This window comes from Apiospora aurea, assembly GCF_038362705.1.
Source record: "Apiospora aurea strain CBS 24483 chromosome Unknown utg000005l_segment0_segment0, whole genome shotgun sequence".
NCBI classification, from domain to species: domain Eukaryota; kingdom Fungi; phylum Ascomycota; class Sordariomycetes; order Amphisphaeriales; family Apiosporaceae; genus Apiospora; species Apiospora aurea.
Genome location: NW_027117392.1, coordinates 5,277,644 through 5,303,563, shown reverse-complemented (window position 1 = coordinate 5,303,563; position 25,920 = coordinate 5,277,644). Strand labels below are relative to the sequence as shown.

General features: G+C 53.7%; 9 protein-coding genes across 9 annotated transcripts; 6 read left to right on the top strand and 3 right to left on the bottom strand.

The window, feature by feature from the left end:
* Nucleotides 1-1,461: 1,461 nt before the first annotated feature.
* PG986_008168 (Leo1-like protein) lies at nucleotides 1,462-2,785 on the top strand (the record flags this gene model as incomplete). The annotated part of the gene is made up of 2 exons (XM_066844390.1): nucleotides 1,462-1,734; nucleotides 1,799-2,785. The coding sequence occupies 2 exons, from the start codon at nucleotides 1,462-1,464 to the stop codon at nucleotides 2,783-2,785; spliced, it is 1,260 nt and encodes a 419-aa protein (XP_066700502.1).
* Nucleotides 2,786-3,699: 914 nt separating this feature from the next.
* Nucleotides 3,700-5,795, top strand: PG986_008167 (uncharacterized protein; the record flags this gene model as incomplete). The annotated part of the gene is made up of 4 exons (XM_066844389.1): nucleotides 3,700-3,774; nucleotides 3,865-3,995; nucleotides 4,066-4,855; nucleotides 4,923-5,795. 4 exons carry the CDS (start codon nucleotides 3,700-3,702, stop codon nucleotides 5,793-5,795), a joined length of 1,869 nt encoding a protein of 622 aa, XP_066700501.1.
* A 1,071-nt stretch (nucleotides 5,796-6,866) lies between these two features.
* PG986_008166 (uncharacterized protein) lies at nucleotides 6,867-8,429 on the bottom strand (the record flags this gene model as incomplete). The annotated part of the gene is made up of 5 exons (XM_066844388.1): nucleotides 6,867-7,426; nucleotides 7,528-7,583; nucleotides 7,631-7,741; nucleotides 7,795-8,266; nucleotides 8,324-8,429. The coding sequence occupies 5 exons, from the start codon at nucleotides 8,427-8,429 to the stop codon at nucleotides 6,867-6,869; spliced, it is 1,305 nt and encodes a 434-aa protein (XP_066700500.1).
* A 1,048-nt stretch (nucleotides 8,430-9,477) lies between these two features.
* On the top strand, nucleotides 9,478-10,696 carry PG986_008165 (uncharacterized protein; the record flags this gene model as incomplete). The annotated part of the gene is made up of 2 exons (XM_066844387.1): nucleotides 9,478-10,248; nucleotides 10,316-10,696. 2 exons carry the CDS (start codon nucleotides 9,478-9,480, stop codon nucleotides 10,694-10,696), a joined length of 1,152 nt encoding a protein of 383 aa, XP_066700499.1.
* Nucleotides 10,697-10,904: 208 nt separating this feature from the next.
* PG986_008164 (uncharacterized protein) lies at nucleotides 10,905-11,214 on the bottom strand (the record flags this gene model as incomplete). The annotated part of the gene is made up of 2 exons (XM_066844386.1): nucleotides 10,905-11,057; nucleotides 11,146-11,214. 2 exons carry the CDS (start codon nucleotides 11,212-11,214, stop codon nucleotides 10,905-10,907), a joined length of 222 nt encoding a protein of 73 aa, XP_066700498.1.
* Nucleotides 11,215-13,468: 2,254 nt separating this feature from the next.
* On the top strand, nucleotides 13,469-14,325 carry PG986_008163 (UPF0655 protein; the record flags this gene model as incomplete). The annotated part of the gene is made up of 2 exons (XM_066844385.1): nucleotides 13,469-13,744; nucleotides 13,768-14,325. The coding sequence occupies 2 exons, from the start codon at nucleotides 13,469-13,471 to the stop codon at nucleotides 14,323-14,325; spliced, it is 834 nt and encodes a 277-aa protein (XP_066700497.1).
* A 571-nt stretch (nucleotides 14,326-14,896) lies between these two features.
* On the top strand, nucleotides 14,897-15,382 carry PG986_008162 (uncharacterized protein; the record flags this gene model as incomplete). Its single annotated transcript, XM_066844384.1, has 1 exon — nucleotides 14,897-15,382. The coding sequence occupies one exon, from the start codon at nucleotides 14,897-14,899 to the stop codon at nucleotides 15,380-15,382; it is 486 nt and encodes a 161-aa protein (XP_066700496.1).
* Nucleotides 15,383-16,056: 674 nt separating this feature from the next.
* On the top strand, nucleotides 16,057-16,260 carry PG986_008161 (uncharacterized protein; the record flags this gene model as incomplete). The annotated part of the gene is made up of 1 exon (XM_066844383.1): nucleotides 16,057-16,260. The coding sequence occupies one exon, from the start codon at nucleotides 16,057-16,059 to the stop codon at nucleotides 16,258-16,260; it is 204 nt and encodes a 67-aa protein (XP_066700495.1).
* Nucleotides 16,261-19,859: 3,599 nt separating this feature from the next.
* On the bottom strand, nucleotides 19,860-22,857 carry PG986_008160 (uncharacterized protein; the record flags this gene model as incomplete). Its single annotated transcript, XM_066844382.1, has 4 exons — nucleotides 19,860-20,026; nucleotides 20,077-21,687; nucleotides 22,043-22,135; nucleotides 22,779-22,857. The coding sequence occupies 4 exons, from the start codon at nucleotides 22,855-22,857 to the stop codon at nucleotides 19,860-19,862; spliced, it is 1,950 nt and encodes a 649-aa protein (XP_066700494.1).
* Nucleotides 22,858-25,920: the final 3,063 nt, after the last annotated feature.

Genomic DNA, 25,920 nt, shown 5'->3' with positions numbered 1-25,920 from the left:
AGGTGGCGTCGTAAGAATGGGTTCGATATGGAGAAGCAACTGAGGGGTAATGGAGTCCGGTGACAACGGTGACTTGTCCAGAAGCAAGTCCAGAGGTATCGACAGTCAACAAAACTCGGGCTGGATGAGAAAGGCTTGTGATATTAAAAGGGATTCGGATTCTGGGAGACAAGCACTGACTCTCCCCCACTGCTGGTTGCTGGGTGGTTCACCCCCGGTGCTCACGTGATGGGAGCGACCCTGGAAGCTGCTGGACCCAAGGGGGCCGTCAATAGGACGGGCGGGTATGGTGTCAAGTAACACTGGTCGAGTAGCGAGTAGCGGAACCAGTCTTAGAGGCTGGAAGGCTTGCCAGCAGGGAAATATGGGCACTGGAAGGGAGGATGGAAAGCGACCCGGCGACATAACGAGCATCCATTGCCTCGCCCTCGCCTCACTTGAAGCAGGCAAGCAGCTCATCCCCCACTTCGCACTAGGGGACCAAGAAGCGGAAACGGCATAAAATACAGGATAGGCCGGTGGGAGGCCACCATGCATATGAGCCGACTGGCCAGGCAATGGCCTCGGATATGAAAAGACTATGAAACATTTGTACTACTTACATCCCAGAAAAGAGGTTCGACATTTTCGCTCGCAAGGACCAGATGGGCGGCGCGGTAACGAGCGGAGAGACAGAGACAGAGACAGAGACAGAGACAGACCGAGGCAGAATAGCAGCCCGGAGGTCGGCGTTACGGGGGGTGCAGCGTCTTGCGTGTTCCCGGGCAGATCAGTGCGACGCCCAGAAGATGAAGGCCAGATCTAGGAGAGATTGGAGGAATCTTAGGAGGCGGATGGAGGAGTGAGAGGGATCCTGATATTGTGAGCCCGATGATCCTCGAGTTGGTTCAAACCGCCCAAGGGCACAGAAAGGAGGTGCAAAGGGACGGCGGCGCTAGACTGCTCCGAGACAGATCGCCCAGTGCACGGGCCTGTAGAGCCTCAGTGTCAGGTTTTGGTCGACTCCGTGAAGGAGATGAGGGAGGAGCTTGAGCCGGGGAACTCTGGACATGGGTACCTACGCTGGACGCTTATCGATAAGATGGGCTGTACCTGCTGTATGTAGCCTGTATCCTCCCAGTAGGTGCCTCAGGTAGGTCACTCCAGGTGCAGGTGCTGCTTTTGGTAGCTGCTAACCCATTCCACGACCGCCTCCAGCACCAGCCAGCCTCAGCCTCGCGTTGCAGATCCATCCATCTGGAAGCTCTCCCCATTGAATACAACACCCGAACTTTTTTTTTTTTTTTTTCGCTTGTTGATCTAGCACGACTGATCAATCCCAGTTTCTCAACTTTAAACAGCAAGTAGTCTTGGCCAGGACTTTTGCACCTCTCTCATTTACGAAGTCGAGCAGCTTCATACTCTACGCTTCTCTTCTCGCGGTCCCCAAGCGCGCTTCTGTTGCGCGTCACAAACGCCATCATGTCTGACGTGGAAGACTCCCTCGATCTTGCCGACGAAGGCGGCGACGACCTTTTCGGCGATGGAGATCTCGATGACGACCTCCAGTCGGAGGCTGGCAACGGTCGCGTCGTGAGCGAGAAAGACCTTGCCTCGGACGAGGAAGCTGATGAGCAGAGCGGGCGGGAGGATGCCGATGTGGACATGGACGCGCAGCCAGAGCAAGTACGAAACCGCCTAATAATGACGACGCCAATGTATCGGCATCGCACACCACGAAGTAAAGATGGAACAGTAAGTTGACAGCACTCCAAGCTTGGGAGGAGCCCATGAATTTGCCAACTGACGGGTCCATTAGTTGCAATCTCTCAAAGTTCCCAGCTTCCTCCGAGTCGCGGCCGAAACCTACGACCCGGACACATTCGAGGTCACTCAAGATGAGCTAGACAACGCCAAGAGCGAGAACCCCAAGGTCAAGATCAGACACCAGAGGGATGCCTCTACCGGCAAGATGAAGAGCAATGCCGTCATTTACAGATGGAGCGATGGGTCCATGACCCTTTCAGTTGGTTCGGAGCATTACGAAATCACGAAGAAGCAGATGGCCCCTGCTCTGGACAAGCCCTACCAGGAACGACAGGATGCGCATTATTACGGAGCTTCGGCCCTGGTGTCTAGTAACCTATTCCTGACAGTAGGACATGTAACGGAGCAGTATACGGTTCAGCCCAACAGAAACATGCAAGACGACGCCCTGGCCGTGTTCGCCAGCCGAATGGCCGAAGTAGCTCGCGGCAAAGCCCAAGGAGCCGACAAGATCTTTACCGCTACCAAAGACCCCGAGCTGCAGCGCAAAGAAGCAGAGATGGCCGAAAAGGAGCGGATGAAGGCGCAGCGCCGACGTGAGAACGCAGCTGCCAAACTCGAGACTCGCACTGGGGGTTACCGAAGTGCAGGGCTGTCGATTGGCGACCTCGAGGGCGGTCGCAGACCAGGAGCCAGCGGTCGCAAGCGAGGACAGCCAGGAGCCTCGCGGACTAAGAGGCGAAAGCCCGAGTATGACTCGGATGATGATCTTCCGGCCGGCCGCGGTCGCGGTGACGAATACGACCGCGAAGACGACTTCATCGCGCCCAGCGACGATGAAGGCGCGAGCGACATCGAGGAGGATGTGGATGACCTGCTCGACGACGACGAAGAGGAAGAAAAAGCCCCGCGGCGCAAGCGGCAACGGACTGTGGAGGATGATGATGCTGACGCGGATGCGGACCCCGATGAGGTCGGCGCAGCCCCTGCTGCAGACCGAAGCCGTAGACGCCAGATAGTAGACGATGATAGCGAGTGATCCTGGGGCAGGAGGAGCAAGGGATGCGTTCCGGAACGATATAATAACACCATTTCTGTATACTATTGAGAATCGTCACGCAGTCGCCGTTCTAAACCACTGCCGTTACAGACCGACCACATGGGTTGGGTCCATGGCAAAGCCCGGATAGTGAATTCGTAGAGAGAGGTCTCGGCCAAGCATTTCGGTCCAATACGGCCGGGCAGTTGCCCAGCATATCCGTTAAATAGAGTCGACCGATGCGGATGCGGGTGGGCAAGCAGCACGGATACAGCCAATGCTTACTAGGCACTGTAAGTTTGGAAGGTGGTGGTGCATGGCTTGCAGGGATCAGTCGCCTATTTGGAAGCAGGGCGGTGGAGAGGCTCCGTACATGTACAAGCTACTACTACCGTCCATCCACTTACTTATGGTTAGAACCTGCTTTCACATGCAAACGGAACATTACGCGCTTACAGTACTTATTAACATCGAACCGGCCCTCGCACGCTACACTTTTTAAGCATCGAGAACTCAATGGTTACAACGTGCAACGGCCGCCCTTGGACAATCGCCTATTGAGCACACCGTACCTCTTAAATTTAGCTTCCGTCTTGTAGGACCACCTGAGCTGTCGTTGATCCGGCGCGGCGCAACCACGGCCTTCGACAGTGCTGTGTGATACGTTGTGCAATTTGATGTTCGGGCTGGAATGAGACAATCTCACACGCTCTTGCCGAACGAACCACTGCGAGTACCCCCGACGCTGGCATAAAACGATGGCGTCACCCGGGCCCGGACTCTAGCTCGTTCTCTCCGTTACCTTTTTAGCAACGTACGAAGCTGAAGTTATATTTCCCTCTCGGGCCAGCGCATTTTGAACGCCCTCATCTCATCAATCGAATGCCCTGGGGGAGGGTTTCGCTACCGCCACCATGGCGACTTCCCTCTTTGGTTTTGTGTGGGCGGTCTGTGCATTATTCGTCGAAGTGATTCTGTTCTGGTTCAAAGTACGCGAGTCCACCATGACAATACAATTCCATCTATTTGCCTAATACAGGGTACTATAAAGGAAAGACGCTGATACAGGACTGCTACAGAAACTTGGCGGTTGGTGGAGGGCAAAGAATCCCGTCGATGAGTGGCTGGACGAGCTGCGGCATGCATTGGACTTCGAACAGTGGGAGCTTGCGGCGCTTCAGCTTGATAACATCAAGGAACTGAACCTATGGTGTGCACTCCACGAGCTCCCTTAACTGAGCACCTTACACACTTGCTGACCGTCCAATCCTCCATTCCAGGCGCAACGACCCATCATCGCGCTCCTATGACTGGGGCTTGATAAACCAGCGCCTCGACACCATCATCACGGCTCGTGAGGAGGCGGATCTGCAGGCGCAACTCGATCTGGTGCAGTCCGGCTTGGTGCGCAATCTTGGGAACATCACGCACCCACGGCTGTTCAACCGGTCCTTTGCGGGCACCAAATACCTGATCGAAGAGTATATCGCACAAGTGGCAGGCTCTATCGAAGACATCAACCACAGCACCGACCTAGGCACACAACGCAAGCTGGACTTCCTGCATGACACGCGACAGGCGTTCGGCCGCACCACCCTGGTGCTGCAGGGTGGAGCGATTTTCGGCCTGTGTCACCTGGGCGTGGTGAAGGCGCTTTTCCTGCGTGGACTTCTGCCGCGTATCATTACTGGCACTGCGACCGGTGCTCTTATCGCGAGTCTTGTCGCTATACATACCGAAGACGAACTACCAGATGTGCTTAGGGGGGAGGGTATCAACCTCTCGGCCTTCGAGGCGCATTCTCACCAGGAACATCACACGAAGGGGAAATCCGAAGTGGGCTACGGTTGGGAGACCGCGGAGACTTTGATACGCCGGATCAAAAGGTTCTGGAGGGAGGGTTATTTCCTTGACGTAAAAGTTCTCGAGGATTGTGTCAAAGACAACGTTGGCGATCTGACATTTGAAGAAGCGTACAACCGCAGCAAACGAGTCCTTAACATCACAGTGGCTACCGAGAGCCAGGGCGGAGTGCCTACTCTACTCAACTACATTACCGCTCCCAATGTGGTAGGTCACCCTTTTATAATTCGCCTTGTTCCCCACTGGCACATTGGCTCACACAACCCCGTATTAGTTGATCTGGACTGCCGCCGTAGCCTCTAATGCTTCGACACCTTCGCTCTACGGAAGCAGGGCCACGACTGTACTCTGCAAAGACGTCCACGGCAACATCGTGCCATGGGCGCCGGCCGACACGTTTCGCCACTGGACTAGTGCTTCAGACAAAGACCATAAGTCGCCGTTGTCGCGCATCGCCCAGCTGTTCAACGTGAACCATTTCATCGTCTCGCAGGCGCGCCCCTACCTGATCCCCTTTCTCGAGTCCGACATGCACGGCCCCTCTCTCTTCACGGCTCGCCACAAGCGTAACCAAGCCGCTGGCCACATCATCCGCATGGTCGGACTCGAGATCCGCCACCGCCTGCGCCAGCTCGACACGTTGCGCCTCCTCCCGGCCAGCATCCGCCGGTTCCTCGTGGACGAGGAGGTTCCAAGCGCCAGCATGACGCTGGTCCCCAAGGTCACCTTTGGCGACTTCTTTCGCCTCCTCGAGACACCCACGCGCGAGACGCTCGACTACTGGATCCTCCGCGGCGAGCGCTCCGTCTGGCCGGCCGTCTGCGCCCTCAAGATCCGCTGCGCCGTCGAGTACGAGATTGAGCGCTCGTACCAGCGCGCACGCTCCCTCAAGGCCGGCGGGCTCCGGCGCAAGGCGAGCGCTACCACCGCCGCCGCCATGGGCGCCGAGAGCGGCCTCCTGGACCACAACGGCGAGGACCGGGATCCGTACTACCACCGCACCACGTCGAACCAAAACTTCCGGTCGCGGAATCGGAACGCGGTGGTGGGTCCCTTCGTGCTCGGCGGGAGCGGCAGCAGCGGCGTGGGTGTGGGTGTAGGTGTAAATGCAGGCGAGAGTGCGAGTGGTGCGAGTGGAAGCGAATAGAGGACGCGCTCGGCCATTACGCTTCCTTCTTCTGCCACCTACCGCACTCTCAACCCGACCCCTTCACCCACGACCACGACGTCGAACTACGCCGCGGCTGGCTTAGGACAGACGGTTCGGGTCGGGAGAAGGTTGAGCACGGGACCCCTGAATGAACTGGACCCCCGGTTGCTAGAACTAGGTGCTCTGTCGCCGAAGGAGTCGAGAAAGTCGTCAAATCAGAGTGAGTGAGAGCAACAACTCTGCTCATTGACTGGCGGTTGGTTCATGAGGATACATAATTCTACCTTGTCATCCGGCATACATGCATAGGCCACAGACGATGGGTTAGCCGCAAGTCCTATCGCTCTCTTTCCCAGGAGTATCTGTGGCATGAAACGAGTAAATGACCGCCTGGGTGGATGTCATACTCAATAGTGTCGCTGCTGGTGTCGGTGCTGCAAACGCAATATTTACAGAGGTGGAGGATCAACACGCCTACCTGGTAACAAGCCATTATCAACTTGTATCCTCCAAACCCAGGACATCTAGCCCTTCCAATAACCATATGGTCTTTGTATGGCCAACAGCAAACCTTCGCAGCGTAACTTGCTTTGACAATGTCCTGTAAAGGACTTGTCCCCTGTTGACTCGAAAAAGCATTCAACCAAGCTGGGAATGGTGGACTTCGTATATATATCCGGTATAGAATTAGACACATGTAATCAGATTTAAGTTGTTCAGGTTATTTCTCTATTGACTGTCTTGCTGCACCATATGTACTTTTTGCTTTTTTCTTCTACATTGCCAGTCCGGTTCTCATCTCCGCTAGAACGCCGGCAGCCGAAAAGAATCAAATCTCCTAGGAGGGGTATCACGAAAGTTGCTGAACGAATACAGCTTTACTTTTAATACGCCCAAACTGTCGTTGTAAAGCACGATCTCCTTAAACTCCATCCAAACTAACGCAACGGGATACGCGACAAACAATGCACAACGGCATGTTTTGACCTGGAGGGCTGCGTTCGAAGCCGGATGCTAGCCCATCGATGTGTCGCATTATTTCCTAAATGGGTGGTTAGTAGACGAAGGTCATGCAAAGCCGATGAAGTCCTTCTGGGCAGCAAAATCCAGGTCTTGGACTTCATCGTCTTTTCCAATGAACTCTTCTACTTCGTCGGAGTCTAGGTCGTTGCTAGCGCCGTCGTCATCGTCGTCACTCGACAAGTCACTAATTTCCCCCTCTTGGGCCGCGTTATCTTTGTTGCCGGCCTTGCGGAGCATACTTGCCCGCTCCCTGTGAAGATGCTTACAGCCCTTCGTCTTACAAACGCCAGTGTTACTGAAATCAGGACATTCGAAAACGTGCCGCTCAGAACAGCTAGCTCCCTTGTCACACCAGCCACAGAAGCCGAAAGCACGGCAGACTAGGTCAGTTTGGGAGTGCTCAACATGGAGGTAGGAACATTTCTCGTTCCTGCAGTTTCCGTTGGCAAAATGCATACAAAGAGGTACGCGCTCTTCGGTAATATCGTGGGAAAGGTCACAGGCATCGCCCTTCTGGCATTGGCCCTTCAATAGCCAGTCGCGGCAGATGGCCACTTTGGAGGGATCGTGAACATATCGGCATCGGGGGCCCTTCGCACAAGAACCTGAGACTGAGTTAGTTTGTGCCCTTTGGGGTGCTTACCGCAACACAGCCTGCAAACGCTGCAAGTTGGCAGTTTGATAAATTTGTTGGAAGAGAAAATACCGGTCCATGAAAAGGTTTTGCATAGCTCGTCAACCTTCTTGACACCACAAGCCAATCTGTCGAAAATGTTAATATACGCTCAAAACCGACCGGGAAGACATACCGCTGGGCTTTGGCAACGCCGTGTCGTATAAGATTGCCATTTTTGGTACGGAAGAATTTGACCCCGCCAATAGTTGTTACTCTCGGAGTTGCCGACGGGGGTTTTGGTCGCCTATCGTGTTTTCAGCGCAAGGCCTGGCCAAGATTGCTTGCCGTTGCCATAACCTACCAGTAGCACGGACAAGCTTACTGCCCTGTCTGGTGACATGGAAGCGGATGCCATCTACAGTGACCTCGTAGCTCGAGGGGGTCGCAGCTGTGGTGGAGGTCGGGGTAACGCTGGTCATAGATTCCTTGCCCAAATAGTTCATGAGACGAGCTTTCTCGGCATTGTTCTTTTGAAGCTGCTTGTTACGTTGGGTCTGTTCGATAGCATTGGCGCGATTCTGGGATTCCTTCTCGAAGACGCTAGTATTGATCAACTGCAAATGGCGATCGGTCTTGGTGACCCATGACGAACCATTTGGGGTGGTCGGTGTTGGGGTCGAGTCGTCGGAAGTAGCGACAGGTCGGGCTTGTCCATTAAGAACCAGAGTTTTGTTCCGGTAAGCAGGTGCACGTCCGCCGCGAACGCCTCGGTAATTGCCATGAGGATAGGGAGCAACTCGAAAAGCGCCTCGGGTTGGATGCGTCGCATCTTGTTGGATGGAATTAGCATCATGACGTCGGCGTCCTCAGGTTATAGATGACTCACGGTTGGGATGTCCTGACTGGCCGGTCTGCTGTGCCTTGTGGCGATTGATGCGGCCAGCAAGATTGCTGATTTGAGCCATGAGCTCTTGTTCTTCAGCCGTCGACATGTTGGCTGCTGGAAACTGGATATTTCAGACCTAGATGTGTGATGATGCGAGGAAGAAGAATGCAGGTGCAAAAATGGTTTAGGGTAGATGGTTCGAGGAGATGGCGTAGAATGTCTTCGGCATGGGAGGTTGAGATTGAATTTATGGACGAGACCAGGTCGTCGATGCCTGGGATTTCCACCACCACACACGGCTTTTACAAAAGCTCATGCACCAATTGGCAGCGCAGGTAGACGGGAGTAGTAGACAGGGTTCTTAGGTCCAGATGATGCCTTCTTCTAGTTCGCTTGTTGCGCCACGCAGCAGTCGCAGTAGATGTGCTGCCCGCTGCCAAAGTCTGCGGTGACTCGAAAGGACCTCCTCCTTGACACAGGTGGTCTTACCTTTTTGTCCAGATTGGTGGTGGCCGTCGTCGGATTCTTTGAACGGAGAGTGGCGGGGTGACAAAGAAATCGCTTTCTTTTGTATCGCCACAGAGCAAAGTTCCTAAGGGCTTCCCCAAAAGCTAGAGGATGATCGGCAGGCAGGATCAATATGCAGACAGAAATAAATCAACACGAACAAGACTTCATCTATCGGAGAAGCAGAACGTCGCGTTGAGCGGTGAAGTTGAAGATCGGAGGCAAAGTCGAGACGAGGTAGGTTCGTATTGATGGAGAGTTGCATTGATAGATAATTGGTACCTTCAACATGAGGCGCGTACCTCAGTACCACGTGATTTTAGTGGACGCAAACGCTTACATAATATCATGACTGTCGTTCTAGTCCAATCAGCGGTCGAGGCTAGTACGGTTGCAGCTACCTTGATTCCACTGATTCCACTGATTCCACTGATTCCACTGATTCACCTATCGACTGCTAAGCTCAGCTCAGCTACATCATTCCTGCCTGCACTCTCCCTTCGACCATTGCGACATCTTTATTTTATTTTTCTTTACCACGGTAACCACACCGACTTCTTTTCTTCGTTACCGCCGGGGACCCAGGTTCGAGCTCTGCAGTAGACGTCGACAATCTTGAGTTTCCGATTGCATAATTATTACTTACCATGGCTTCCTCCGTCAAGCCCGAGCCAGGCGTCAAGCCCGAGCCTGAAGATGCACCCGTCTCGCCTGCTGTGATGTCGGACGACGAACTCTACGAAGATGCCGGTGACCTCGAATTCTACGACTCGACTTCGCCCAACGACCCCAGTGCCAATCTCTTTCTTACCCACGTGCCCAAGTACCTCTACGACCAATGGGCCCAGTTGAAGGAGGAAGAGGAGGTCGAGGTTGGAAGAGTCAGACGCTGGATCGAAACCGACAAAAACGGCGAGAAGCGCGAGCGCATGGCCATGCTGCTCGACGTGCAAAACCCCGCCCATCAGACCATACCCAAGGAGTACAATTTCGAGATGCGCGACAACAACCTACTCAACACCTTCTTGTTCACCGAGCAAGACCTACCTGGCTTCAAGTCCAAGTCGCAGGGCGCCAACAGCAACATTCCCCACCATCTACGGAACAGGCAACGCGATAATGCCAACAAAGATAGCAGCAACAACAAGCCGGAAGGAGGGCGCAAGCGATATCAGCCATACTACCGAAAGGCCATCCCCAAGAAAACAGTCCTCGCCGGCAGATTCAAGTACGAGCTGAATTGCCAGCCTGCCGACACACCGGAGACGCGCCACATCCTAGCCATGCGGGCGAGCGACGCTCTGAAGCCCAAGGCCACAACCAGCATGATGTCGGGAATGTCAGGAACCAGGGCCATGACGAAGAACATCCTCAATGCCGGCGCTGCGCCGGCTGGCGGAAGAGGACCGGGCTTCATTGTGAGTATTTCCATATGGCTTTTCTTTCCCCGCACGGTTCGAGAAGGATGCTAACTATAGGATACAGCAAACCGCCAAGAGCAAGGAGAAGGCCAGGAAAGCAGCACCAGAGAGAGCTGCCCGCCTGGACAAGGCCTCACTCATGGATGCACTTACTGCTTGCTTCAGGAAGTGGCGTTACTGGACTATGAAGGCATTCAAGCAACAGCTCAACCAGCCCGAGGCTTGGTTGCGCGAGAACCTCGAAGGTGTTGCCACACTGCACAAGAGCGGCCCTTTCGCAAACCATTGGGAGCTCACCGACGTCTACAAGAGTATCGTGGCGATCAGTGGCGATGTGGCTCAATCAGGTGCTGCGCCTGGCGACTTGGGTGGCGATGAGTCCGACATGGACGGGGACGATGACGACGAGAACATCCAGATGGAAGACGTACCAGCGATCTCATAGGAAAGTATTCGTCGCTTCGGTAAATTTGGGTACATGTATTGAGACATTATTTGTTTTGCTCTGTTTACAGCAAGCAAACAGGAGTCACGGCGTTTTGGAAGGCGGCACCTCGGATCGGGATTTGTAGATATAGGAATAGCAGAAAGATACCCTAAGCATGCAATGCCACCAACCTGGGGCAATATTTGGTGCAAGTCTGCATAACAAATTACACAGAACCAGCAGGGTTCTCGAGAGCCCAGATTGCATGTCCATGTGAGAATTGTTGGGGTTCTGTACCTTCTACACCCGACGCGTCGAGGATACTCTCCCTGGAAGTCCGCGTGTCGTTTTTGCTAATAACCCGAACAAAACCGGCTTCCTGGACCATGTCCAGTCGTATGTATACCGCTGAGGAAATCTTGAGATTACTTGGAAGTCGTCCGAGAGGCGAGCGGACGGCCACTAACGTGGGACAGAGCTTTACAAGCCGGCCATTCGGGACCAATGGGAGTGTGGTAGCGAGGAGCGAACAGCATGGTGTATTGGAGATACACATTACGACCACGCCATACAGAACGCGGATAACAAGAGCCGGTTGGTTGCCCGCAGACAGCGTCGCGAGCCCCATCCACCGCCGTAAGACACGGCAGAAACGTCCTTGACGACATGCCAGGAGAGGATGGGACAGCTTACTCGCACTTGTTTTGTGGTTTTCCGTCAGCTAGTAGCATTCTTTTTGGTAACTCAGGCCCCGATAATGTAGGGAAGGAGGCGGCAGGGGAAGAGGAGCAATGGCCAAAGATCAGTGGTCGGGCGGCAGGTCGTAGTAATGGACTCCTGGTCGCTTGGGATAGTGTATGAAGAACGAACGGCTCTGGTCCCTGTAAGCTGGGGAAGGCAATCTTAGGGGAGTCCTGCCGTTACACCACGACTACGACAATTCTGATTAGGTGGGAGGTATCAAGCCATTTCTTAGCAAACCTGATAGTAGCAGGTACAACAATAGGGGTGGGGGGACAACAATTGTAGCATGCCTAGGAAGGAGGGAGGGGGTAGGTTAATAATTTCAGATAACTGGCTGTTCTGGTAACGATGGTCGAGTGGTATTGTTCACATCTCCTATGGTGTTTTCTCGGGGTACTCCCAGGACTCAACACCATCTCGCAAAGCAGGTATGTTCAGCCCCTGCCCTTGACCACCAACTTTCTTTTTCTTTTCTTTTCTTTCTATTTTTTCTTCTTTTCGTTTTATCAAATTGCCTTCTTCAGAAGGGCAGCAGGTCTAGTGAAGAGCTCATACATAGCACATACACGCTGTGCCATTTCCTATCTTCACTTGTGCCAAAGGACGAATATGCCGGCTGAGATACTGCACACAAATAATTCTTGATACCCTCACTTCTAGCTCAGGCACCAGGTGAGGCTTGTGAGAAGCTGAGGGAAATGCGGTCGTTAGTCACCATCTCATGTTGGTCATGACCACACTTTCCTCCTGTGGCCTGTCCAGCATCTAGCAAACAACTTCATTAAGGGGCTGTTACCTCCTGTATGATGTTGAAACAACCCGAGGCAACAGTATCTGTGATCTCCCACCTCACGTTTGATAGATAACCCTCATCATTAAATAGAATTTTGCAAAAGTAGTACCAAATACGTCCCAGCGGATCCCCAGGATCCCCAACGAGAGTTCCTTGGGCGCAAACACCTGATGAAGAACGAATCGCTCGTCCGCCGCTGCGAGCAGAGCCTTCCACGCAGTAAACCCTTTGGCTCGGCTAAGTCAATCAGGCAGTGCCTTTAGGGGGCGAATTGAAATTGTACCGAGGACTTATGCTACACACCATCATCGTCATCTCTCGCTTTGCGTAACGACATGTTGAGTGTTTGAGCAAACATAAGGATCCTTGTTCGTCGTTTTTCGGCGATAAAATGGAGTCGAGACAGCTAGGGAAACAACTCCTTATCATCATCATTGAGGCCTCGCGGCTGGGTCCGGCGACGACGATACGCATGGCGCCTGATCGCCCCTGATATGGACGGACGGACCTCCACTACGGTGATTGTGGCATACGGACCGGAACGCCAGTAAGAATGTCTGCCATCGGGATGGATGCTCACAAGACCCTTTGAGCTTCCAATTCGAATTTCAGATATCCGATACCCAAACTTCAAAACAGGCAGTAGACATCATAAATCACACAAAGGTAGGAGTGGCCTTGAGCAAGCCCTGTGATGAGGTAGAACAAGTACCAGGAGAACGGCAACCAGCCGGCCCCCTTTTTACATTGCTGGCACGAACTCGGGGGAACACATCTGCCGTAGGTTCCAATTCAGAGCTGTGGTTCATCACGATGGTGCATAGGAGAGGAATAGCTGTATATATATACCTAGTCTAAGGTTTGCTGGTAATTAGCCAAACGTAGCAAACGAATTCGAAGTCACCTTCCACTGTGACGTCATTATATGTAATACAGCCAGTTACAGAAGGTGCTGCCAATGTCCGTTGTGTACTTGTGACTTGAATTAATTTGGTCAGCTTCTTTCGACCGTTGCGCAAATCCGTCCTCAAGACGCACAATTATTGGCCTCTCACGACTCATCCTGCCGGTTTGGGAAACCATCCAGTGGAGTCGTCTCCAGGAAAACTCCCCGCAATCATTCTTGCTTGTCCCTTCAATACCTCCCACCATATCCTCCCAACACCATTCTTTGTCCCCGCCAAGATTTTGCGAAAATTCACACAATCCAGACCTTTCCGGCTCAGCGCTTGAAGCATAGAAGAAGAAAAAAAATGAGCATCTTTCTAGACTTCGACGGCACCATCACCGTCCAGGACACCATCGGCGAAGTCGCCAACTTCGCCCTGCGGGTCCGCGCCGACGAGGGCGAGGACCTGTCCCAAGCCTGGGACGGCGTCGTCCGGTCCTACATGGACGACTACCGGGGCCACGTGGACGGGTACCGCGTCGAAGAGGCCCGACGCGTCTGCGCCGAGGACGAGGTGGGCTTTCTGCGGGAGATGAAGGCGGTTGAGCTCCGGTCCCTCGGCCGCATACGCCAGTGCGGCGTCTTTCGGGACATCCCCCGGAGCGCTTCTACGAGGCAGGGCGGCGGGCGGTGGAGGAGGACGGGACGGTGCAGCTGCGGCCCGGGTTCCGGGAGTTTGCGCGCGCGAGGGTGGCCGAGGGCTGGAAGCTTTGGGTCGTCTCGGTCAATTGGTCGGCTGCCTTCATCGCCGGCGCTCTGGGCTGCCCGGCTATTACTGTCATCGCCAACACGGTGCGCAGCGACGGCTCCATATCAGGACCGGACATTCTGAATTCAAGCGGTAGTGGCGCTAAGCACAGGAACCTAACAAATTCCTGCGACAAGCTGGCGGTGGTGGACGCGGTTCTGCAGCAGCAGGCCGAGACACTTCAGGGGAGGCCGTCTTTCTACTTCGGGGACTCGATCACGGACCTCGAGTGTTTGCTTAGAGCGGACTACGGTGTCGTAATTTCGGATAAGGAAGACTCAACCCTGCTCAAAACATTAGGGCGGATTGGGAAGAAGGTGTCTCATAGCACTGACACGGTAGTCAAAGACAACCACCTCACCTGGACATCTGATTACACCGATATCGAGAAACATGACGCGTTCAAGCTATGAACTTGCGAAAGACAATATCAATACGACTCTTCTCCACCAGTCCGATTCTAGATATCCCGGCGCGCTTTCCAGAACGAGATTTGCTACACAAACACATGTGGCTTTCTACATCGAGTTCGGCTCCCATCATGTAAAGGAGCACTATATGCTTGTAAACTGATCCGACTTGCCACAAAGGAGCGCCACCAGGAGGTCACTTCCAGAACGATTCGACTGTACAAAGCGAGTGTCTTGTATGGTGCTAAAACGTCCACAAAGGCAACAATGAGGTGGTTCCCTGAAAGACTACAGCGCGTATGCTGAATATATTGCACACTGTAACGCGCCCTTTGGCTCGGAATAGATGTCAATCCCAACGCATATACGACGAGACGGTATTGGGACCAAAGCCCACACATATCAGGACACCAGCATCATCACCAGATACCAAGTTCAGGAAATCCACAAGCAGCTCGATGCCAAAGCCTGTACCATCTATCTAGCAGCGACCTCCCGCCCCAAAGACACGAATCAAGAAACGAAAGGAACAGAGCAGAAAGATGTGCTACTACAAACGCGCAACCTACAGCCAATGCAACCACTCCCAGTGGTCCGCCCAGCCCACGCGCGAGTGCCAAGCGCAGCGCGACTTCGTGGCCGGCCGCCCCGGCGCGGAGCCGTGCGACACGGCGCGCGGCCACCCCTCGCGACAGTTAAGGTGGAGGGCCAGTGCGCGGCCTGCCGGGGCCAGACCGACAAGCTGGACGAGCGGCTGCGGCGCGCCAAGGACATCATCTCGGTCTCGAAGCAGACGCTCATCGGGGCCGACGAGCGGTGCCGCGCCATCCTCGAGGACGTGGGGATCGATGTGCCCTTTAGTAGCGACGACGAGGGCGTGTCGCTCAAGTCCAGTCCCGTCTCCGCTACGTCTGTGCACACGATCGAGTCGGCCATGACGGAGGCGTCGGTTAGTACGGTGGAGGGTGGCGGCAGGAAGGACGGAGAGGATGGCAGCTTGGCGAAGGAGTTCTTGAGGAAGAGGAAGGAGCAGAAAGACTCGAAATTGTATATGACATAGGCCAGGGGGGCCACTTTTGGGAAGAGAAAAGTTGTACAGGGTCGGCTTTTTTATTGCTGTCATTGGGACCTCGCGCACCTCAGGGGCGCTTTGTTGGCGAACCATATTGGGATATTGGAACTGGCGGTTGCATGTTGGACTAATTCATTGGGATGTCTCATAACGCAGAGGATATCGCAGGAGCTGTTAACAAGAAACTTGTATCGTGGAATATATCGCCAGGCACAGCTATGACTACTTCGGACTAGGAACCTCAGGTCTTAAACATACCGAAATCGGGGGTATTAGAGGCATTTGGAATAACCCGCATTGTTACTATCTTTCGTTTCACTTGAAGTTCCGCCAAAGCATCGTATATTCATATTCCTACTCAAGGGATGATGCTGAACCTCGAAGCGTATATGAGGGTCAGGCATCGGTGTTATAGCTGATAGAGATTGGTAGGTACATAAAGGGACGGGCTGTCTGTCGCCTTATCTCGTACTCGCTGTATTGCCTTATTAAGCTGTAACGTACCCTTCAGTTCAACGTGACTTGTGGTTAGAACCGAAACTACGCTCGGGGTGATGAGAACCTGATGATGGATATCTACCTACCTTCATCCACCTCTCCCTGCTGCCTTGTCGGCTTGGTACTCACTGCCAGGTACTGTCGCTGATATTATCACAACCCCAATGTCCAACCATACACAGTCCTCACGCAACGCCGCTTTTGTGGGAGACGGCGATACCGTTCGCTCGAAGAACTTTCGCCGATGGCCTCTGATACTGAAGGTCATGTGGGAAGGCACAACTTGCCACGTTCGTTCGCGGATCGAGCTGCTTCTCGGTGAAGACAACCGTGTCGACTACGGAGACCCGGGCTCAGTCGCGCACTAACTGAGTCACCGGGTCTCCCAATCCATACGTTGAGGTGAGGCCTGGAAGGGGCCGGAAGGCTCGGGCTGTGCCAGTGCCAGTTTGTAGACTCCTGTATTTCGAGACCTTCGAAAGCATAAGCGCTACCTCTCTCTTTTGGAGGAATTCGGCAAGGCCTATTCTGAAGGCTAAGCAAGACAGACCAGAAGGGGATATTTCGCCCTTGTTTATGTTTACTTCGGAAGCTAGTGGAAAACGTCGTGCTATCACGAGATACAGCGTGACTGCATGTCAGCATGGAGCCTGGCTGGGAGGCTGATAAGGGCCCATCTTATTCTCAACTACACGAGTGGGACGAGTCAGCATGCAAAGCTGACGGCACGTTCAGAGTTGTACGGCACCCTCCTTCTCCTCCTCCTCCCTCTTTCTTCTTCTTCTTCTTCTTCTTCTTCGTCTCAAGTGCTTACATGAGCGTATGCGGATGTAGTCGACGCCTCTCGGAGGAATCTCCCGAACCCTGTCGATAGCGTTGTTCTACCGACTGGCCGGCTCCTACACCCTCTCTCTGATTCTCCCGGCGTACGATCTTCTTTCTCTCACGGTTTCTCCGTTCCGCTTTACTGCTTACTTCCCTGGGGCGCGGTGGATCGAAAACCAAAACGGCGGCTCAAGATGGGACATGAGGGATAATGATGCCAACCAACGGAGGCCAAACACGTTCATATGGCCCCCCACGCTATCCGACCCGTCAAGCTCACTTTGCTCATCCGATAGACCCGAAGAGGTCCTACGTAGAAGGGTCCAGTCGTCGGTTGCTATCTTTAGAACAAGGCCGCGATGGTTCCCCACAATGCCTTGGGGTAGGCAGGTACCATGACTGGCTGGTCTGGCCTGGGGAGGAACTTGGTGGGTATCTGACATGCATAATGTATACATCCTCCAACCCGACATACATCTCTGCAAGCACAAGTACACATGTATATATAAGTAATTTATATTATACGCCTCTAATAATACCTGTAGGGATTAAGAGCGCCACTTGCTGCAGGAGCAAGTCGTGAGCAGCCAGGCTCTCTCTCCCCGGCACATTTTTCTGTTCTGGTGCAGTCATATCTGACTCAGGCAGGCCAATGGGCAATGTACGCGAAGTACATGATATAACAATGCAGTCATGATGTTGTAGGAGGATGCAATGCGAGTTGAACGCGTCCAACCAATTGCCTTTGACGATGACCGAGCCATGACAAAACAACAACAGCAACAACAGCAGTGCTGCCAACCGTAACGACAACCCTGACAAGCGCCCCTGTTGTAATGATCCCTGCTCACCACGTTTCCTGTGTGTCAGCAAGAAAAGTACGCTGCCTGCCGCTTACTGCTTGCTGCCTTTACACACCACTATTGATTTATGTAACCTAGGTAGGTATTGTCTCAAGCTGCGCATAAGCATGGTTGGTTGGTTGGTTGGTTGGTCGGTTGGTTAGCGGGCGAATATCGTTGCAACGGTGACAACTGGTGCAGAAAGCAGAGAAGGATGTAAGCAAGTATGTAATCATACCCCACAGCGGAACGAACCAGCCCTCTGCCTCTGATACCACTTCCCCAAAACGGATTGGAGAACGAAACAAGGCAATGAATGGATGCATGAACGATATTGGACCGCTACTAAGGGAGGCGTCGTGGCTTGTGTTGCTTCTATGCACACATGCAGAGGGCGAATACCTCATCGTTGATCGTAAACAGTGGCTGACAAATGCTTACTAGCCAAGGAGTAATTGTTTTCTTCACCATGGCTGGAATGCCTGCCCGCCTGCTTACCTATCTGCCTGCCTGTAATGGCAGAAGGGATGAGAATACGCCAAGAAGATACGGACATAGAAGTGAAAGCCGTGAATTCTGCAGCGCTCCGTATAAGCCCCAAGAACAAATCCCCGAGTCCGAGGTTTGTCGTCGGGTAGCAAAGCCTCCTTTGCCGTTGCAGTCGCCTCCAACTCCAACCACACATCTCGCCTTCGTTCTTTCCAAGGACGACGAGCAAGTAGCTGTCCACCTCCTCCAAAAGGCATGCGATGGTTCTCTTTTAGAACCCGATCATGGCTCTGATCTAGTAGGTAGGCTCCTGGAACCAACACAGTAAACTGAAATTGTACTGCTTATATATATGCACTCAACTGTATTGTAGAAGTAGTCAGCCAGAGCCATAAGACTGGCTCACTATGTTAATATGTTAAACTTCCAGCGGAGGTGGGAACATGATGGGAGATGATGCGCGCAATGATGATAGAAAAACTGAGGGTTGGAGATATTTGTACCCTATCAACAATGACTAACACTAACAACAACAGCAACAGAATGAAGTGACAACAATGAAGCAACGTAAATCTGCACACCCACCATCCCCCCTCGAACAAGAAACAGGGCGGTGATGGGATGGGTATGTGTGTGTGTGTGTGGGAGGTATCCCGACCCTGAACCCAATATGCAAAGCCCCTTTCCTCCCTTCCCCCGTATCCCGTATACTCATGGGAAAGCCGCCGAAAAACCCAAAATAGCCGAAAAAGAGGCGGCCCGTACAACTTCTAACTCATTCAATGAGTAGAGTAAATCTCCACAGGCGGAGAGGCCCACGCGGCCTTCGGAACCAAAATACAATGCCCGGTCTGCGAGGTAAAGAAAACGCGGCGGGCCAAGGTCGTAGTCTCAGAGCCTCGTTCGATAAAATCAGAAGAAACTCCCCCAATGCAAAGCCCGAAGTGCGCGCGTATGGGGTGCCCCAGTCGAAGTCAAAAGCAAAAACAGGATTAGAGCAGAAAACATTGGTTTAAGAATGCAAGAAAATAAGGTAGGAAAGGAAAAGAACTATGAGCAGAAACCAAGTACACAAATGCCTCTCGCCCAGCAATGCATGCAAGTTCAGAGGCATCATCAAAATATAATACGAAGAAGCAGATCCTAAAATCTTAATATACGTGTTCGAATGGGGCATTCTCAGTGCAGCAGAGTCGGCAGACTGTCATCATCATCGTCATGACTAAGACGGTATTCTGTGCCTGAAATATACTCCGTGGGCGATTGATAGGTGTGCGTCTCGAACTTGGGAAAGGGTGTGTATGTGCCGAAGCCGGGGTATCTCTTGGTACGAAACAAACAACGAATGATTCTTCCATGCCTCCTTAGCAGCTACTGGGAGACGTTATCGCAAGATACGACAGTCGTCCCAGAGCAGCGGTTCCAAGTCGCCTCAATCCCGGGTGGCGGCTGCGTATGCCGTGGGAGAGCTGGCCGAACGATAGGTAGGTACGACGTAATGTCAAATATATATGCTGGAGGAGTAAGCGATGGGCTTGCCACAGCGAAGACCAGCGCGGGAATTGGGGAATTTGTTCGCCAGCTGTGTGACAGGTACCATCTTCAAGCCTGAATGGCCGCCTACCGTCGCCACACATCGAGGCCAAGAAAACAAAGTAAGAAAAGACCCCGGCAGGTTGTGCCGAAGTCTCAGCTTCTAACATACGATAAGCAGGCTGTTAGATTCCTGCGCATATGAAGTAGCTTGGAGCCATCACAGCAACACGACGATTGTAAGTATGCTAGTCGCGTTGTGGGGGACCTAAGGTATCCTATTGAGGCTGGTTTGCCCACCAGTTGCCAGTTGAGGAGGTTTGCGGGTTGGACCAGCCTTGCGTGACAGCGGGCGCTCCGCCGGGGTTTTGTGGCAAGAACTGCCGAGGCGTCTGCTCTGGGGGATACATGCCCTGGGTGGGGTTTGCGTAACCTTGGTTGAGACCTGGCATGCCAGGATATTGCATGGTGTTCGGCTGCGGCATCTGGGGGTACCGCCTGAAGGATGCCGTAATTGGGGAGCAGGCGACTGCTGCGGGTGAGCTGGCTGCTGGTTCTGGGTGGTATAGCCCGGGTAATGCTGAGGTGTCTGCGGTGCCGCTGCTGCTTGGTGGTGACTCCACATGTTGTTGTTCTGATTACCATAGTTGTACGAGGGGGCGGCGGATTGGGGGATGTTTGCAGGAGTACCCGACGGTAGGCTGGGTGCCCTGGATTGCTTGGGCGTGGGTGCCTGCGACATACCGCGCATTGGCGTCGGGTTCATGGGCTGTTGCGAATGGAGCGACTGGGAGTACGGGGCCACCGTCATCATCATCTGGGGGCTCTGGTTCGGAACCATACCAGACGACTGCTGGGCACTTGCCGGGGCTGCATGGGGTGACTGTCCCGCCCGGGTGGTTGATGGCAACGAGCCGTCGTTCGAGCCAACAGGTGGCTGGGCCGCCTGTGGCTGTTCGTGGTTTCGGCGCCAGATGCCTTGCATAAAGTCGGCGCGGATTTCGCGCTGTTGGTTGACGGAACGATTGAACTCAGCAGCATGGTGAGCCTGTGCGTGGATTTCGGTTACCGGACTTGACTGGGTTCTGTCCTGATACGCTGATCCTGCGATCTCCTGGCGTGGTCCGCCTTTGATGAAGTTGCTATAGTCGCGTGTTCGATTGTCACTCATATCTGGTCCTGATGTTATCATGGGAATTCTCGTCGTGCTTCCTGGCGGTGCTCCTATCATACCTGGTTGAACGAGTTGGGGCTGGGGAGCACCACCAAACTGGGGTGTGTTGGCGTAGACGATTTCGCCATGAGGACCCCCGACCATGGGTGGAGGGTTGTTGTTGGCCTCGGCGGCTGCCTCTCTAGCCTTGGCTGCCCCTGGTCTCTTCTCACCAGCGAGATCGGCTTCCGTAAAGCCCTGCTTGCGCGCTTTGCCCTCCCAGTAGTCATCTCGCACCCGGCGACCGTTGACAACCACCCTGCTGCCGAACTGGCGGAACATGGATCGCGCGGTGACGATGGCAATTTGGCGCGACCGGTAGGAGAAGGGGAGGATTTCTTGCTGCACCAGATCATCCTTCTCGACCTGGTTCGCGATGATCTTGAATAGGGACCGGTTCTTGTTGAAGAGGAGGTAGGAGTCTCGGTACCCAAGAACTCTGGCGCATTCGGTTGCTAGCATGAAGAGCTTGTCTCCCCGGTTAGGGACCAAGAAGGTTCTGCACCTATACTCGCGATTGCCCAGCAGCTGTCCATTGGGCATGACCTTCTTCTCGCCGGCTTCGTCGATTTCGCGCGGTATGTACTCGTCGCCGCCGGGGCCAAGTTGGTCCGTCGTGTGGTCGCGCACGGTGGGCAGCGCCTTGAGCGTGGTCTTGGTAGGCGTGGTCTTGGGCGGCGGAGACGACTGCGGGCCAGGGGTGTAGTTCTGGCCGGGCAGCGGCGCGTTCTGCGACTGCGGCGTGTGTGGCGGCATGGGCGATTGTTGCGCCATTTGGTGCGACATGTTGGGTGGTAGGATATGCGATGACGGGTGGCGGGATTGCGGTTCGGGGAGTCCACCAGAAATTCGCGGTTTCATCGGTCGTCCACGCTTGCGCGGGTTGTCGACACCTGGGACGCGACAAAGAAAATGCGCTGGTTAGCAAAGCTGTCTGCAGTTTGGGCCGGCGGAAGATGAAGGACGCGCCGGGGAGGGGAGCGCGCGAGGGAGTCTGGACTGTTGCAGCCGATGCGACAAGTGGCGGTTGCACGGCAAGAAGTTGGCAAGCACCCATGTAACGTGAAGTTGAGCGGTTGCTTATCAACGGGAGCTCGTTTCGTGCCCGGCCATGACTCTTGCGAGTGAAATCACAGTGGAATCGCGAAGGGCCGCTAAGTAAGCCGCGGCCCCACCGCTGCAACACAAAGGTGCTCTAGAGGCCCGGGTATTATGAGGTAGGAAGGGAAAGAGTTCAGCGTAACTTACCATCATCCCCAGGCGTTCCAGAAGCCTGTGTGTCTTGATAGGGTTCTGGCGACCGGCTGCGCTTCAGTCCACGTGCGTTGGGATTAACCAGTTCTGTGCAATCATGAGTCGTACATTAGTATATTGCTGACCGACAAGCTCGGGATAAGATTCAGAAGCTCCTCGCCGGCTTAGAAGACCAACGGAAAAGAAGAAAAAGATCAGGCCAACAGTCGGCCGAATGAGAGTGCACGATGGTGATATGATAGCGACGATGGATCACGACGGAGTAGCAGGCCCCATAGAAAACGTATAGCTTCATTCATGACAGCAGCATTACATTTGCATTGCAACTGTATGCAGCCAGCCGCCGTGTTGCGGCAGCGCTGTCTCTCTCTGTCTGCTCGAGTATCATATGTATAGGGAAAGCTTGGTTTGTGTTTGTGTATGAGTATGCGAGTGCGTAATTGCGGTCCGTGACGGACATCACTCGCGATGGTCTCATATGATTTGCCGAAGGCGATTGATTGATTGATTGATTGAGCGAGCGAGCGAGTGCGCGCGCCGCCGATGGATGCGCTTACAGTCTTTGCGCGGGGAGAGCCATAGATAGATAGCATGCGCGTTTCTTTTGAAAGCTCGGATCCACTGGGATCGGTGCGATCTGGGCTGGTCGTGGACGCATGACGGTCGCATAAACTCCTTAAAGATAGGAACAAGCAATAAAAAAGTGACAACGACGCAAGGCGCAACTTACCAGAGTTAAGGGCGGCAGGGTTGATGGTCGCGGGATTGATGGTCGCACCCTCAGCGCCATTAGGCTGCGTAGAATACATTCGGGCGGCCAGGCGACGATGGCCACACGTTCTGCAAGAGCAGCGGAACGGGGGAGGATCGTGTTGAGCGTGGAGAAGCTTGGTGCCTGCAGGACGACGTGTCTTGATATAGTTGGACTAGATAAAACGAAGCTGATGGGCGAAGCGCGCAGAAAAGGGAAAGAGGCGACTGTTGATCTCGCGGTTCCGAGAAAGGGTATGGTAGCGTAGGTATGTATGTAATGTGTGATGCAGGCAGGATTATTCATGCATATGGGCTGGTAGCGTCGCTCAAGGCTGGGAGTTAATCACTACCTTGCCCGAAACAAAGTTGTTGAATAGTGAAGTGAGCCAATCTCAAAGAGGCTGCGATCTGAACTTGTCTCTTAACACGAGGGGGAGGGGAGAGGCTGTAGCGTATCAGGGCAGACCTGCTAATAAGGCCCCTCTCTATATCCCAGTCAACTATTTCGGTGCGAATTCTTTTTTCCCCTTCTCTATGCGCCGAGCGTAGTACTTGTGAGAGGCAATGGTACTCCCTCTGCACACATGCGGCGGGGGGAGGGATGGGTTGGGGTGGCCAGGTGCTGGCCCAGCGGAACAGGAAAAAGGGTTTCTCGAGCCGCAGGAGGAGGCGGTTATGACTGGTCGGGAAGGCAAGACCAGGCGGGCAGGCAACGGCGATTGTGTGTGTGTGTGTGTGTGTGATGGCGCGCGTTGTCGCGACCTTGGGGCAGCTCGAGTTTGTAGCAACTTTCAATCCTGGCTGGATCTCTGCCACGACAGAAGGCCGGCAGTGGATTGCAGTCAACAGCAAACGGAGCGACAATGATGAGGTGGGTGGGATGGTGATGAGACGAGGAAAGGATTGGACGTGAATGCGTGACGACGGCAACTATGTAAGTGGAAGAGGTGTGTGTGGATGGACGGGTAGCTCCAAGATGGTGGAGGCTACCGAGCTATCTTGAAATGACCCGAGTGCTTAGGATAGGGTAGACACATCTGATGGGTGGTTGCTTGCGTCTGTCTGGCAGATCTCCTGGGTTGCCTGCGTCTTGGGATGCGTCCGTTTGGGAATGGGTTGGACGGATATGCCAGTCAGTTAAGGTTGCTGGGTGTGTGGTAGGTATGTATATCTTGCTATTGATATCCGGCTGGTTGATCCTCTTTTTTCTGCAGCTGTGGTTAAGTTACTTTGCAAGTTTCGCATGTCATGTATGACGGCGCCTCACGACCAAACCCACTTTCAGTCGTTCAGGGAAGTTGGAGTCGTCGTGACACACGCGGAGGGAGTAGTTCTTTTTGGAGATAACGCGTCCTAGGCTGCCAGCCAGAACAGAACAGAACAGATGCAGTGCAGTGGGCGTTCGTTATCTTTGCACTCCAGGACTTTGCACGCACAGCCGTGAGCTTTTTAAAAAAAAGCCCCGCAGCAGCCGAGGGAAGAAGGGAGGAGGAGATACCGGACTCAGGACTGTCAGTCGGAAAGCGCGCGCGCTCACTGACTGCAAGCTGATGCGCGATGGACAGAAGATGGAAAGGCAGCGCCGCAACGCCGAACAGTGACCCCGTTTCTAGCTTCTGGGCAGAACGAGCTGACTGGGATCAAGCCCACACGAGCAACAGGGACCAGGGTAGAACTGGGCCGCGCAGGGGGGTCAACTTGCGAAATCGATCAGCAAAAAAACAGGAGGGCGCCTCCCGGGATTTGTCCAGGTCGAGAGGAGGGTTCCTCAAAGAGTAGAAATCGTCGTCTTCGGGGGCGCGTCGTATCTGCCTGGGTGAAAACAGGTCGGCGCAGTCCAGTCTGTTGACGGCCGCGGTTGGTGTGATATGTCCTGATGATGACGGAGATGACAACGCGACTTGCTGTTCCACTCAGGAGTCCCAGAACTTTCTGGCTGATAGGGAAAACAGAGGTTGAACGAAAGCGCTTTTTCGCAGATTCTCATGTAATGCTCGATGCGCGACCGCACGTCCGCAACAACGTGAGGAAGAGGCCGGGGGTTGTAGACGGCGACTCTGACTGGTTAGATGCTGGGCCAGGGCATGAAGAGATGTTGCGTTATTCGATAGAACTAACCCCGCCGGTTTGGTGGCATTATTGAGGCAAGGTAAAGGTCAAGGGGGGGCAGGCAGATACCTGTACGATAAGTAGCCTTGGCTTGCAGATACCTGCGGTCTCAGCATTTGGGGGGCGAGTCCGTGAGAGCCGAAGTACTGACACGAATGCAGTACGCACTCACCGAGCTTGCCGGGGGCGTTCCAACAAGGAAAGGGATCAAGCCAAAGTACCAAACGTATACAAGTGAGATAAATAAAGCAATAGGCGGCGCGGCCAGTCCTGATCAGGCAGTAAGCGGCATACCTGAGCGGGATGGATGAAAGCCAAAGCAAGCAGGAGCTGGCGAATATTGATGATCATCAGCCATTTCATGAAGATTTCGGTTGAATGATTGTGTCTCGCATGGGCAATACGAGCTTGCGCCGAGTATCTCTTGCGCATTGAGGTGATTGAGATACTTTGAAGCAAAGCAGCTTGCTTGGTCCGGAAAATGGCAAGACCATACCACGACAAGACACACTCTATCAGGTGTAGGAGGATTATACTCCCGTTGTCCGCCCTATTGTCTGTCTCCAAGTGGATCGGGCAAACTTTGCTATCGTACCTGTCCATCTACATATTCATTCATGCTCATGGCAGACTGATATTCAGAGCCACTTGGTCTGCTTTTTACAGTCATTTGAACGATGCTTTTTTCTTCATCCGTTGTATCTCGTCTTACATATATCGATCTCTTCTGCGTATCTACCATGTACGTACAGAGGCGCATGTATGTAAGGCTCCGCCCGGGGGCATGAGATGGGATTTGATGGGATTTTGGTGGATCGATTTGATCATTGGAAATTGACGAATGTAGCGCTGGATGTACTTTTGAAACGGCAGGTACTTGCAGAGAGGAGGAGTTGGTGGTCTTTGCGGCCGGTTGAAAGTGGAGAGCGCGGGAAGCCCAGCGATCATTGACCCGCCTAAATTCAGTTCAGTTCAGTTCGGTGTTCATACAGTGTCTACAATCTAATAGC